The 13,331-nt window shown below is 47.5% G+C and overlaps 1 protein-coding gene across 1 annotated transcript; it reads right to left on the bottom strand.

The window, feature by feature from the left end:
• Positions 1 to 1,213: 1,213 nt before the first annotated feature.
• On the bottom strand, positions 1,214 to 12,980 carry LOC144934687 (oxytocin receptor-like). Its single transcript, XM_078860734.1, has 3 exons — positions 12,268 to 12,980; positions 10,145 to 10,368; positions 1,214 to 1,533 (listed from the first exon to the last, which is right to left on the bottom strand). Exons 1-3 carry the CDS (start codon positions 12,978 to 12,980, stop codon positions 1,214 to 1,216), a joined length of 1,257 nt encoding a protein of 418 aa, XP_078716860.1.
• Positions 12,981 to 13,331: the final 351 nt, after the last annotated feature.

The raw sequence follows: 13,331 nt of genomic DNA on the forward strand, positions 1-13,331 counted from the left end.
ACTCCATTGGAATGTACATAACAATTAGACACTTGCGCACAACTTGGCAGGACCCCCCTAAAACTGAGTCCTGAGACTCAGGCTTTTTTTGGTAAACAAGCATCCATAGTTTTAGCTGACATTGCCATGCCGTGTAATAATAAACTCAACATATATTAAACTAGCTTGTTTGCCCGTCCTAGGACGGAAGCTGTAATATTTACGAAAAACTTGAGCAGAGTATAATTGTATCTTGTGTAAATTTAATGACAGTGAATCTGGCACAAAACGAAGTCATCAAACACGTAACTGCATTTCACTGTAGCACTGTATTAATGGCAGTAAATGTGGCACAAAACGAAGTCATAAAACACTTCACTGCAGTTGACTGTAGCACTGTATTGATGGCAGTGATTCTTGCACAAAACTACGTCATAAAACACCTCACTATATAATTGACCTTCAATTTCTTAAAATTCACTGCTCTGATACTTTATTCTCTTCTGCTTCGGTCGCTGGGGTTGAAATAAATTGGAATTCGATACAATATCTGGAAAATCACAGAAAAAAATGTCTATTTTACCATAATGTAGAAGCATAAATTAGGCACATTTTGTCTCAAGTGCTGAATAAATAAATAAAGACACCAAATCCATTTTGTTGCTGCGTAGAATTATATATTAGATTAACTTTCAATAAAGAAACGTCAAACTGAAAGCAAATTTGCGAAAAAAATGATTTCCGCTCGACCTGCGTGAGTGTAGCAATCCACCCGCTCATGAATATTAATGACGGGGGGGGGGGGTGTAGCATGTGGTGTGACGTCACGCACGTTACACACAAACACATTCTTGGCTCATTATAGTAGTAATGTCACATTAATCTTCCTGAAACACCTGCCGTCTGTGTGTTTTCTGTTATGGGCCGAGTGTACCTACCGATTAATCATGACTATGGCGAGTCTTTGATTTGCTTTTCTTAAAACAATCACTGCCAGTGCGTTCGCACGGGATCCACAGCCCAGGGCAGATGGAGTGTGGGTGGCATGGGATGCGTGATGACAGCTTGCAAGAACGTGCGCTCTGATGTTACCGCTGCGCAGGCTCGCTTTCCCGCACGCCAGCAAAACTTTTTTTTGGGAATGTGCAGTAACACCGTGGCACGAACGTACGTACGTTGAACTTCTTTCACCGCCGTAATCGGAGGTGCGATGGCGCTACGGTGACGCTGGCGACTACAGCGGTGCTGCGGATCTTCGCATCTCGGGGGTGGCGGCGGTGGCGGCAGCGGCGGGGGAGCTGCGGCACTGCGTGGGTGCCGGCGACAGCGCGTAGACCACGTGCTCCGTGTTGGGGGAGGAGCCCGCCCCGCGCCTCGTCGGCGTTCGGCACCGCCGCCACTGCTGGCGGCACGTGGCGGGGCACCGCACCTGGCGGAAGCACGCCAGCACCTCCTCGAGGAGGTGCCCGCTGAACGACATGTAGATCCACGGGTTGGTGCAGCTGTTGAGGCTCGAAAGGAGCATCACGATGGTGTAGGTGGGGTCGGATGAGTCTGCGGCGTCGGGGGGGTGGAGGGGGGGAGACAGCGTGGGATTGTGAAAACTGTGACCCGTGCGCCGACTGTGACGTCGTTATTTGATTTTACCAGGTGAGGCACATTGAGCTATAGAGCTCTTTTTCAGAAGCAACTTGGCCACAAATGATCGCTCAACGAAGTGGCGGCTTATCGTGTGGACATTTAGAGCAGCCAAATACTCTTAAACGCACGTTGATTCTAAATGCGGGGGAACAACCGGAGGACCCGGAGAAAATTCCACGCTACTACGGTGAGAGAAACACGCAAATTCTAAATATACAGGCGCCAGGGTCGGGATTCGAACCTACGTATTCCTGTAGACTAGGCCAGGCAATTAACATCTCGCCACCGCGGCGCCCACAACTGCGCCACTCAATGAAGGGCCCAAGAGGTTGTTGTTGTTGTTGCAGCCATTGGCAGCAGCACAATCTCCCGCAACAGGTGCACATAATCTGTCTTTATCAAGGTGCATATTGACAGTCTCCGGCGAATGAATTAACTTTTAATTATGTCGGTGGTTTATATAATTACGTGTGTATTCAGCATCTGGTTGCTACATGTGCGCACAAAAATATATGCGCATTTTTTGCATTTGTTATTGCTCGAAATGAGAGAGACACGTTTTACTACTTTTCCCCAGGCCCACAATAGGCCACTGAGGCTGTGCTAAGAGGTTTCCCCCACGGGGAGGAATGCTATAGTTCTAGGTGTCGGTGTGTAAAGTTTTACAGGGACCAGTTGCGAGTCTGACCGCAAAATCTCGATTTTGACACGCAAACTAAACTAATGTTTTATTTCACCAGGTAAGGCCCACTGATCTATACAGCTCTTTTTTAGACGAGACCTGGCCACAAATGAAAGCAAAACAAAGTGGCTTATCGTGTGCAAATTTATAGCAGTAAAATACTCTAAACGCGCGTTGATTCTAAATGTGGAGGGGACGAAGCTGAGGACCCGGAGAAAATCCACACGACCACAGCGAGAGCTCACAAACTTCTAATATACAGCAGGCATCAAGGTCCGGATCGAACCCCCGCCCTTCTGCATACCAGCCGAGGGTGTTAACATCTCGCCAGGTGCAAATAGGGAAACTCCTCGACTTGCTGTAAGAACAGGTGCTGTTCTGCTTTGTTTCAGTTGGCAACACTATACACGTTGGTGCCCTCCTATCCGGGCAGCTGTACGGTCCAGGCCATTCTCTGATTGGATCAAGAAACTCGCCCTGTGTTTGCAGTGGTGCCATTGTTGGATGCTCCTCTACCATCTCGTGCGGTGGTGGTATGGTGCAGCCGAAGTGCATTCACCGATTGTTGTATAGGATCCACGGTTCGCATCCGCAAGGCCATCCTGCGTAATACGACAGGTGCATTAACCTTCACAATGTGCGCCGTTTGCTTCAGAGTTTACGCTAAGGATCTGTGATGTAATTTGAAAAGAGTAGGCCATTGTGTACCAGTGCCATGGTTCAAACTTGCTCAATTCTATTCTGCCAAGAGACCTGATAACAAAGGATTTGATTAATTCCCCCAACGATCCATCCATTCTATTGTAATAACACTCTGGAGACGGCTTGTGGAATCGGTCCTTTTATTTACTTTCCTCAGTTCACAAGCACTCCCCGTTGCTGGCAGGCAACGGGAAGTGGGCAGACAGATTGCAAGAGACGCACCGCCACGTGGCACTCGGAGCCCCGCTCGCGCGTGGCCCCTCTCTCTCTTCGTTCCTTGTCTGACCACGTGTCCCTCGGCTCTTCCCTTATTTAATGCCTGGGTCACGTGGTACGCTCCAGCCAATCCTTAATAGCCTGCGCTGAATGTTCCAGATTCCTCCATCAATTCCTGGGACCACGCCCCTGACTTGTCCTCCCATTGGCTGAGGCCAAGAGTAGCACAACCAATCATCCGAGCTGACATCCCTCGATCACGCCAGGGCCATGCTCCCAGGCTCTCCCCCCATTGGCTGTAGAGCAGGACCGGCAGAGCCAATCACCACGTGAGCCGGACATAGGCTCTCATTACACTATTATGATAGCATTGATCTACCACCCTCCCAACACCTCTCCTCAGTTTCTTCAAGATCTCTCTGAGATGCTCGTCATGCTGCACACAAGTACCAGTAGGCAACTCCTCCGTGGTGACTTTAAAATTGATGGAAATGCTCCCAGCTGTCCATTTTCTATAGATGTCATGGCAAGTCTTGATACTTTGGCATTTCACAACACGTTCTCAAACATTCTCGCAGTCACACTCTTGACCTGGTTTCTGCCAGTGGCATCTTGGATACCAATTTATCGGTGGTGGATCCTGGCCTATGGGTATTTTTTGTGTTTTTATTTGGTTTTACCCCCGATCATCTTTCCTTCAATTTTTGTAACATAAAGGACATCATTCAAACGTATTTATCAGATCAATTCCTACAGTACCTGCTTTGCTCAACCAACTATCTGTCATTGGATAATATCACTCAGTTGTAAAAGTCAACCCTTGGTTGATGTGTTGTTAACTTTCGAGGCACACGTTAATTACATTGTCAAAGTCATTTTTATTTAATTGACAGAACGTTGACTGGTTACCCAACCCCTCCTCCACTGTCATCGATGTGTAGTGGCATAGTACTGGCTGCTGGTAGGAAAGGGGATCTGCGTCGTACGGCAGCCCTGACGTCAGCAGGCCAGGATATACACGAGAGGGGGATCTTGGGTAAAGGTCAAAGAAGGGGCACACAAGGAACTGGCTAGTAGGTTCTAGAAAGGGGGCGTGGCCAGGGGCGGACCGAGGCCACGCTGACAGTATAAGATGGGCCCCTGTAGGGGACCTCGGGGCTGTTGTTGGAGTGGGATTCCCGTCGTGCTGCTGAAGTCTTCTTCACCGTTCTTCTCGTCATCTTCTCCATCTTCACCATCTCGGGGTGTTACCAGTCAGGCAGCCGACCAACTGTCCTGGATGAGTAGCGTCACCGACAATAGATGGACTAATTATTAAGTGTGTTAACCCCGATGGTGCTTGTTAATAAAGAAGTGCCTCCAAGTCTTATAATCTCCGAGTTAGTCACTACAGATGTAAAGTGCTATATAAGCTGTAATTCTTATTATTAATGCAGGGACGCCAACGAGGGCACTTTAGGCACATGGTTCAATTCCCCTGGTTGACCCTGTCCACCAGGTTGACACTGTCCAACTGGTTGAGCCTGCCCACCTGGTTGACCCTTCCCACCTGGTTGACCCTGCCCACCTGGTTGACCCTGTCCACTGGATTGACCCTGCCCACCAGGTCCTCTAAGCTAGAGAACCTCGTGGGTGGAGGGGGAGGAGGGCGAGGGAGGTGGCCACAGCCTCGTGGCTGCACAGGCTCGGCCACTGCTGCCGAGACTCGGAGAAGGGGAGGAGCTCGCTTGGGGGTTAGGGGGGCACAGGAGGGTCCCCTAGGAAGGGGGTTGTCTTGGGGGCTTTGCCAGGAAGGACCCCTAGGAAGGGAGCTGTCTTGGGGGCATTGCCAGGAGGGACCCCTAGGAAGGGGGCTGTCTTGGGGTCATTGCCAAGAGGGACCCCTAGAAAAAGGCCCTAGGGGTTGGCGCTGGAGGGTGAATGCTGTTGCATGCCGCCTCGACGAGTTCTCCCACTCTTGACTTGCATTCTCTTTGTCATCCAGGTCCTTCATCGCCTTCAAAAAATCACTGTATAAGTTTTTTTTGTTCCTTGGTAGTATATTTTATTTCCTAATTGCTTATGCCTCGAAAGTACAGCAAATGGCTATTATTGCCCACAAACTTTGCTTTTGTGATCAGGAGAGTAATATTTTGAAATTTACCTATTTTCCAGAACATTCCAGATAGATTCAGTGCTGAGTAAACTTGGAGTAACTTCTAGAACATTCTAGAACTTTCCAGTAATAAAAATAGTAGTGTAGTGTCGTTAGTATGAGTACCGTTGTGTAGAGACAGTACCATGTGGGTGCTACTGTAAGGGCAGAGCCTCTCCGCAGACATGGGATGGGCATACCAGGGGAGGCTGGGTAAACAGGGAGGGGCATGTGACCGCATGTGGTGCGGACGGAGGGGGACCAGGGTTGAGGAACATGTGAGGTGGGTCCTGAACCCTCACGAAGGATCAGGAAAAGAGGCGTGGCCAAGGGTGGGGCCTGGCCACGCAGTAAGGATAAAAGCCGAGCCCCGGGGGGCCGGGGTTGGTCCTGGTGTCTACAAACTAAGTTGTGGTACATTGGGGAAACGAAACGACATGTCTCAGACCGCGTTCGTGAACACAAGGCGGATTTGAAACACGGTAGGATCAATGCCGTTGCTGATCATTGTTTTAATGCTGTGGGCTCATACGAAATTGATTTTTCCAAGACGGAGGTACGCTGCAAACCTACCGGCCACCTTCAGAGATTTGTTCATGAAGCCATCCAGATATATAAACACGGACACAACTTTAACCGAGAAGATGGGTACAAACTGAGCAATCATTGGAAGGACGTTATTAACCAGGTGCTAATCTCTTATTAACACTGCTGTTGTATGCATATGCGGGCATGATACTCTTATGCGGCGATGGAAGCTGATTCATGCTAATCTCCCTCCCTAATCCCTCTCTCCCTATTCCCTCTCTCCCTAATCCCCCATTAACACAACTGAGATGCTTGCGTCCGGAGGTGGAATTCCTTTCCAGCTCAGACCCCGCTTGCTTGCCCATCGCCACATATATAGCCTTGTTGTAGCTACTCTCTCGCTAGTTCAGCAGTTCCACTGCTGGATTATATTTTTTCCGCCTGAGGACGACCGCTTGTGTTGTGATCGAAACGTATTGATTTATTTTATTTTATACCTACGTGACTTTACCGAAAGAACCAAAGAGTATATATTTTCCATACTTTTTAGGCATAAGCAATTAGGAAATAACACTTACTACCCAGGAACAAAAATGTGTTATATAGTGTAATGAACTGTTTATGGTGATGAATACAGCGTCATGATAACTATCAGCAGGCTAAACGTTCTCGTTGTTTTTTTATGTTAATAGTTCTCATGTCAGAACATTTTATGAGGCTACTGCTAGTGATTAATAATAATAATAATAAAAACATTTGCTGCCATGAAGTGTGGATGCCATTAGCAGAAGTACACAGCCCGGGTCCGATCCGCCCCAATGACGCGATTCGATTAGGAAATTCCATCCGATTAAATCATCAACGTTTCTGTGCATTCAATCTGGATCAGTCCTTCGATGTGATCCCGATCATTCGGGATCTTCAATAGCATGAGAGAAGTATGTCAAGCCACGGGTTTTTTTCAACGGTTTTACTTAACTTGATTCCTGTGTCGTGGTCAAATCTTGTAATCAAAATTTAGTCTACTTCCTGTTGTCCAATCAATTCCAAATTTTGCACACGTACTCAGATCCGGTGACAATGCATGAATTCGCTACTTTAAAGCAATGTACATTTTGTAAGGACGCCTTATTATTTATTTGTGTAGGTAAAAAACGCCGCGGTCCATAAACGCTCGAAGTGCCTCGCCCAACCGTGTGAACGAGTTATGGAAGTAATCTATTAATTCAAGTAAGCGTTGATGTGGGAGCAGGCGCCGCATCATTGACGTACTTCTCGACCGTGAGTTAAACGAAGTTGTTAATAAAACCGTTGTCTTTAAAACACTTTTTTAAAGGAGTTTTTATTATTGTCAAGTAAAAAAAGCTATTTGTTTTTCAAAAAAACTCACTTGAGTCTCGAGGCTCTTGTTTTTTTTCTGGAGGTGATACTGCACCGGGATGTTTGGCCTACTCTTTTTTATTAAACAAATGTGTTTTTCGTGGGAGGAAACCAGAGTATGCCGAGGAAAAACGTACTGCATTTAAGAAGGTAGCATGCAATGCTCTGCTAAGATGGATTCACAAATCCACATGTGGATGCCTAGAAAATGTTGGAAATTCACAAATCTGCACACGATTCACCAACCCTGGCCTCCAAAGCATAGGATCACAAAGCATGCAGCACAACTCCAAAATACATTATAAGGATTGAATTGTTTCTCCGGCAGCATCTATTGATTCCTATGTTCAACAATGGGGAAACATTGATTCATGAATCCAATTACGACCCGGGCATCTACTTTCAAATCTGATATAATAGATAACTAAGAAGAGCAATTAGTAAATTAAACTGTGATTCCTGTAACCTTTTTTCATTTCATCATAATCAGGTTATTAAAGCACCCAATCAGCTGATCAGGATGTGACCCCGATGTTTATTGGCTTCCATTCAAGACAAAGAGAGATGGACAGACCGAGTGGAAGAGCTACTTGATCAGAGAGGAATGACGTAGAAACAGCAGTAACACATTGGATACGATGATTGACAACAGTGACGAACCGTTGCTACCTAAAGTGTGTGGCACCCGTCGGCCTGTGTAAAAGGGGTTGGATGAAAATGTTTTGTTAGTATTTGTGTCTTCTATAACAATTGGTGGGCAGCAGTACAGTTGGACCAAAGTTATCCGGGCATATTGTTGGCAATATCACTTCCTCATATTCCTTCCAGGTCTTGGTAGATGCTTGCTAGCATCACTTGCCTCTGTCATAGGTCTATAAATCTAAATAACGGAATCGTTACCTTCATAGTTCATGCAATACACTATAAACCCGTTGAATAGCATTCAATTCCCAGCCATACACTTGCATTGGTAATTCATTTTAAACCGAGCCTGAGGCTTCCTTAATTTAGTAGTAAAAGCAGTAGCAAGTGGTCTTTTATTTTTCCAAGAGATGGAAATCATCACATTTAGGCAATATGAGACACGGTCTTATTACTCACAAGAGGTATCCTGAGTTAAATCACATGTTTGATTTCAAAATTGTGCGGCACAAGCACAAATATGGACAACAAATCTTAACATTAAGGTGAAATTGCACATTAATTTCAAACGATGTAAAAATCAGAACTGATTATGTCATTGAATATTAAATTAAAACAACAATGGCAGACATTGAACATGTAAAAAACAGTTGCGTTTAGCATCGATAATTTACAACCAAATAATCGGTGTTTGAGAGAATGACTTCAAGGCACAAATTGGAATGCAAATTTCATCCGAGAGAGTGGTTTGACGTACGAGAATGATAATTGACAAAAATCATGATGAATGCTTGCAGCAGAACTTTGTAACGGTCCTCGGCTGCAATAATTCAGATGTGACAGCAGCAAAGGCTCGGGGCAAAATTTGTCGTACAGGAAATTTAAAATGAAATTTCCCACTAAAATGCTGAACTACACAAAAGTACATCGTGGCCACATTGTAAATATGAGGAATGTGAAGGGACACATTTTAATGTATTGCCCTTGAGAGATTACATTACCACAATCAATCACGGATAGAAAATGTGGATGATGGATCGATGTTTGTAAGTTGATTTGGAGAAACGGAACGTATCCCTACAGGAATCCCAGCTTGATTCTCATGTCATTGACTACGTTTGGGATTTGTGTTTTAAAGATTCAAGAGAGGAAGCTATATATACAATTGTAGGGAGTGAAGGCCTTTAATCAATACCTATTTCAGTGTGTAAACTAAACTAAACCATTTGTGTTTTCCCAGGTAGGGATCACTAAGCTATATAGCTATTTTTCAGAAGCGACCTGGCCACAAATGATAGCTCAACAAAGTGGCTTATCATGTGGAAATTTATAACAGCCTAATACTCAAAACGCATGTTTCTAAGGAAGGAAAAACCGGAGGACCCGGAAAAAAATCCACACGACCACAGGGGGAACATGCAAACTCCGAATATACAGGCGTCACGGTCGGGATTGAACCCAAAACCTCCTGTATACTGGGCAAGGTAGTTAACAGGCAGCCGGGCATTGGTACACCCCCACCCTTAATGACAATGAGCAACGTACTGACAGCTACTGCTATTTCTAGATTTGAAGCTTTCGTGACTGCAAGGATTCATACTCTTAGGTTAATTCGGTAAAGTCACATAGGTAAAAATAATAATAATAAAAAATAATAATAATTAATGAAAATAACTAAATGAAATCACGACGTTTCGGAAGCAACACAAGCCTCCGTCATCAGGTGTAACTGCTCCAGTAAAATTACTGTAGCGTGTAAAGAGAGCTATTCAAGACACGTGTTTTTTTTTTTTACACTGATTTACAACAGTGTTTCATTCCCATTTGCAATTCAGCGTCCAGGCATCGTACATGCATTGTACAAGCACCGTACATGCATTGTACAAGCACCGTACATGCAGTGTACAAGCACCGCACATGCAGTGTACAAGCACTGATATGGTTATCTCTCCCACCCCACTCATTGGCTCCTCCCTGCCCAACTACTGCTATCCCATCGCTTGTCGATGTCATTCATCTATTTGGAGACCACTGGCTGTGATGACGCTGGTGGCTCGTCCATAGCTGCACAACATTACCTGTCCCACAACGCTGGACTGGAGCCTTCTCTATAGCACCACTTTCAGGCGATTGCCACTCATTACTTCGCCTGATAATTTGCGGAATTGGATGGAGGAACGATGGTGTGCCAACTGTGAGACCTGACAGACGACAGGCGATGGCGCGGCGATGGCAATCACCGTCGTCTGGTGCGGTCTCGTCCCAGGCTGCCCACATCTGGATGACGAAGAAGGGAGTCCAGCAGACGACGTAGACCACGATGATGACGAGCGTCATCTTGATGGTGCGCACCTTGGCTCGGGAGATGCAGCGCACGCTGCTCACGCGCGAGCACACGGGCGATTGAGACTGCGAGCCCCGGGGGTCCTTGGGGTATCGGCCACGCGTCTTGAGGCGCAGGTTCCTGCGGGCAATGCGTGACAGTCTTAAAACGATTTCTCAGTGCAGTAAATCCTCCCTATGCGCGAGTTCTGGATTCGCGAGTTGTGCACTAATCGCGAGTTACTAAATGTCTACTGATTCCCTATTCGCGACCCACCGGACTCCGGTATTCGCGAGTGTACGGAGCATCCACACCGAGGAAGTGCGTGCAGAAATTTAACTTTTAAAACTGCGAAGATCAGGCACGGCCCTTCAGCTGCCCGCTTGGTCCTCAAGCCTCGTATTAATTGCGCTCTGAACTCGCGATTGTGCATTTTTTACTTTATACGTAATTATACTCGACTCGTTAATACATTTTGGTATAAACGAGTAGGCTGTGAGGTCCATTAAAGAGAACGCGAATGCAATCAGGGAAAGTGCTTCGGCGAGTACTCCCTAGAATGCTAAAATGATAACTGTGCGACGTTGTTATGAAACACCCGCATCCCCTGAAGAGTCATCCTCCTGAATTCCTCACCACCACCACCACCACCTCCAAGGAAATTAAAAACACATTGCTTTTCATAACTTATTTATTGTAGAAATTGTTATTAAACATTTACCATTTCCACCGTATGTTTACTCGTACCAGGAACGTCACCCCATGTTTCCCATTGGAACAAGGTTTCTGCATTCACAAATTCTGAATTCCCGAATGTTTTGAAGAATGTAACCCTCGTGGCCAGAGAGGGTTTACAGCATCGAGGTGGCCACGTGATTCAGAGGTCGAGAGGCCTGAACTGGAATCGCTGAGATCCTGGGTTTGAATCCAGGCAGCGGTGTGTTATGAAACCAGGTTCTGAAGTGTAAGGAGTTTAGTTGTTTCGGTCGGGTCACCAACGACCGCACAAAATAAAATAACCGTCGCATTAAATTTTGTGTTGCACTTAATGTGGCTGAAGTCTAGTTCTGAGAATATAAATATCTGTTATCTTTTGTCTGTTATGCGTTAAACATTGCTCCCATATGCAGAGCAAGTGGGAAAGCGCTGCCTGCTCCCCTCACCGAGCGAGATCAATGTAGATCTCTCAGAGGGATGCTCCGCTCGGTGAGCGGCCCAAATGGACACGATGCAGAGAGGACAACTGGGATACAATTTTACGTATATATATATTTTTTTACAAATATCGTTAATTAAAACAAAACAAATCTTGGTGTTGAAGTAGCTGATGTAAATAATGGCTTGTAATGGTCATAAACCAACTAAAGACCATGGGCCTGTCTTGGGGGGAAGCAGAGAAAGCTGCTAAAACCGTCCGGCATGGCGTGGACTTGTTGTGGCCTTGTGCTCCACAGGGAGCGAAGAGGAGTAAGTCATGGCCATGTCAGAGACACTGAGATCCAGCGAGTGCCACAGAAACTGGTTAATAGTGACATCGGTTAACGTTTGGCCTCCCGTGGGACAGTCCATAAATGACGTCACGCGATTTTGGACGATTTTAGACCCCTCCCCCCCCTTCGTCACACGGCGTCATAAAAAGTCAGACCCTCCTCAAATATGACGTCACAAAGCTCTGCTCCCCCCCAAAAAAACATGCTTCAAATCGCTTTAAACTATTGTCATTGTAGTGCGTATTTAATGTGGCGCTGCACTCTGATGTTGTAGGATAAACATTTATTAATACGTCTATTTAATGAAGTAGAACGTGTTGTCTATATGTATTTAAAGTTGCGCATTTTGATGTGACATCACATTTCTCAAACACCCCCCCCCCCCCTTCGTCACACATCGTCACAAATGTCTGACCCCCCCCCCCCCTAGGTGCGTCACGTCATTTATGGACGGCCCCTTTGCTGGATCTAAGTTGCCGGACGGGGGCACAGATAGGGGTTCAAGGCAGCAGATGTCCGAGACATCGATGCCCAACGTCGCGCACCAAACCTGCATATCTCGAGCAGAATGGCCCCGTAGCACGCCGCCAGGATGAGCACGGGCGCCACGTATACGGACACCGTGATCCACGTCACGTACGCCCGCATGCCCCACGGCTGCCCGAAGTCGGCCCAGCAGTCGAAGACGCCCTCCTCCACCTCCTGCAGCGAGAAGATGACAACCTGCGGCGTGCTGAGCAGGGCACTCAGCACCCACGCGCAGGCCACCATGACGTGCGCCTGCTTCCTCGGCTCGCCTCGTCGGCGCAGCATGCTCAGCGGGTGGCAGATGGCGAGGTAACGGTCGACGGTCATCGCGATGAGCACATAGGTGGACGCGAACATGCCCACCACCTGCAGGTACTTGACGAGGCGGCAGAGCGCGTCGGGCCCGTGGAAGCGGAAGGTCACGTCCCACGAGAGCTGCGGCAGGACCTGGAAGGCGGCCACGGCCAGGTCGGCGACGCTCAGGTGCTTGACGAAGAGGTTCATGCGCGACGCCTTGCAGCGCGTGCGGCTCAGCGCCAGCAGCACCGAACCGTTGCCGGCGATTGCGACGGCGACGATGGCGGCAAGCAGGGCGATCTCCGCCGCGGCGAGACGCTCGTCGCGTGCCGCCACCGCCGCCGTGCCCTCGTGGCGATCGGTGTCGTTGGGAGCCGCGTGGGAAATGTTGTCGTGGCGGGGCGTCCGGCTGGCGTTCCTCCACGGCGCGAGATCCATCGCTGTGCGCCGCGGGAGGCGCCGAGCGTGGCGGCGGCAGTGTTGGTGGCGCGGGGTTGAGGATGACGACGGTGGGGACTGCGATTTGCGATTTGCGCTATTGAACGAACGAAAAAGAAAGGGGGGTCAGTGTTTCAAGCACATCGACAGCAACAACTAACCGCCATTCGCAAATAAGTGGAGGTGACATCGCCAAAGTGATTGTACAAGGCTTGGATGCACTTTAAGGCCACGTTAAGTGTTTAAAGCTTGCTGGCAAGAGGTCATTGGAAAGACCCCAGGTGTTATGGCTTAAGTGAGGTGACACACACACACACAAGATGTACACACCCAAAAGCAAGTGGGTGTCGT

The sequence above is a fragment of the Lampetra fluviatilis genome, chromosome 11, assembly GCF_964198595.1.
Source record: "Lampetra fluviatilis chromosome 11, kcLamFluv1.1, whole genome shotgun sequence".
In the NCBI taxonomy this organism is placed as follows: Eukaryota; Metazoa; Chordata; class Hyperoartia; order Petromyzontiformes; family Petromyzontidae; genus Lampetra; species Lampetra fluviatilis.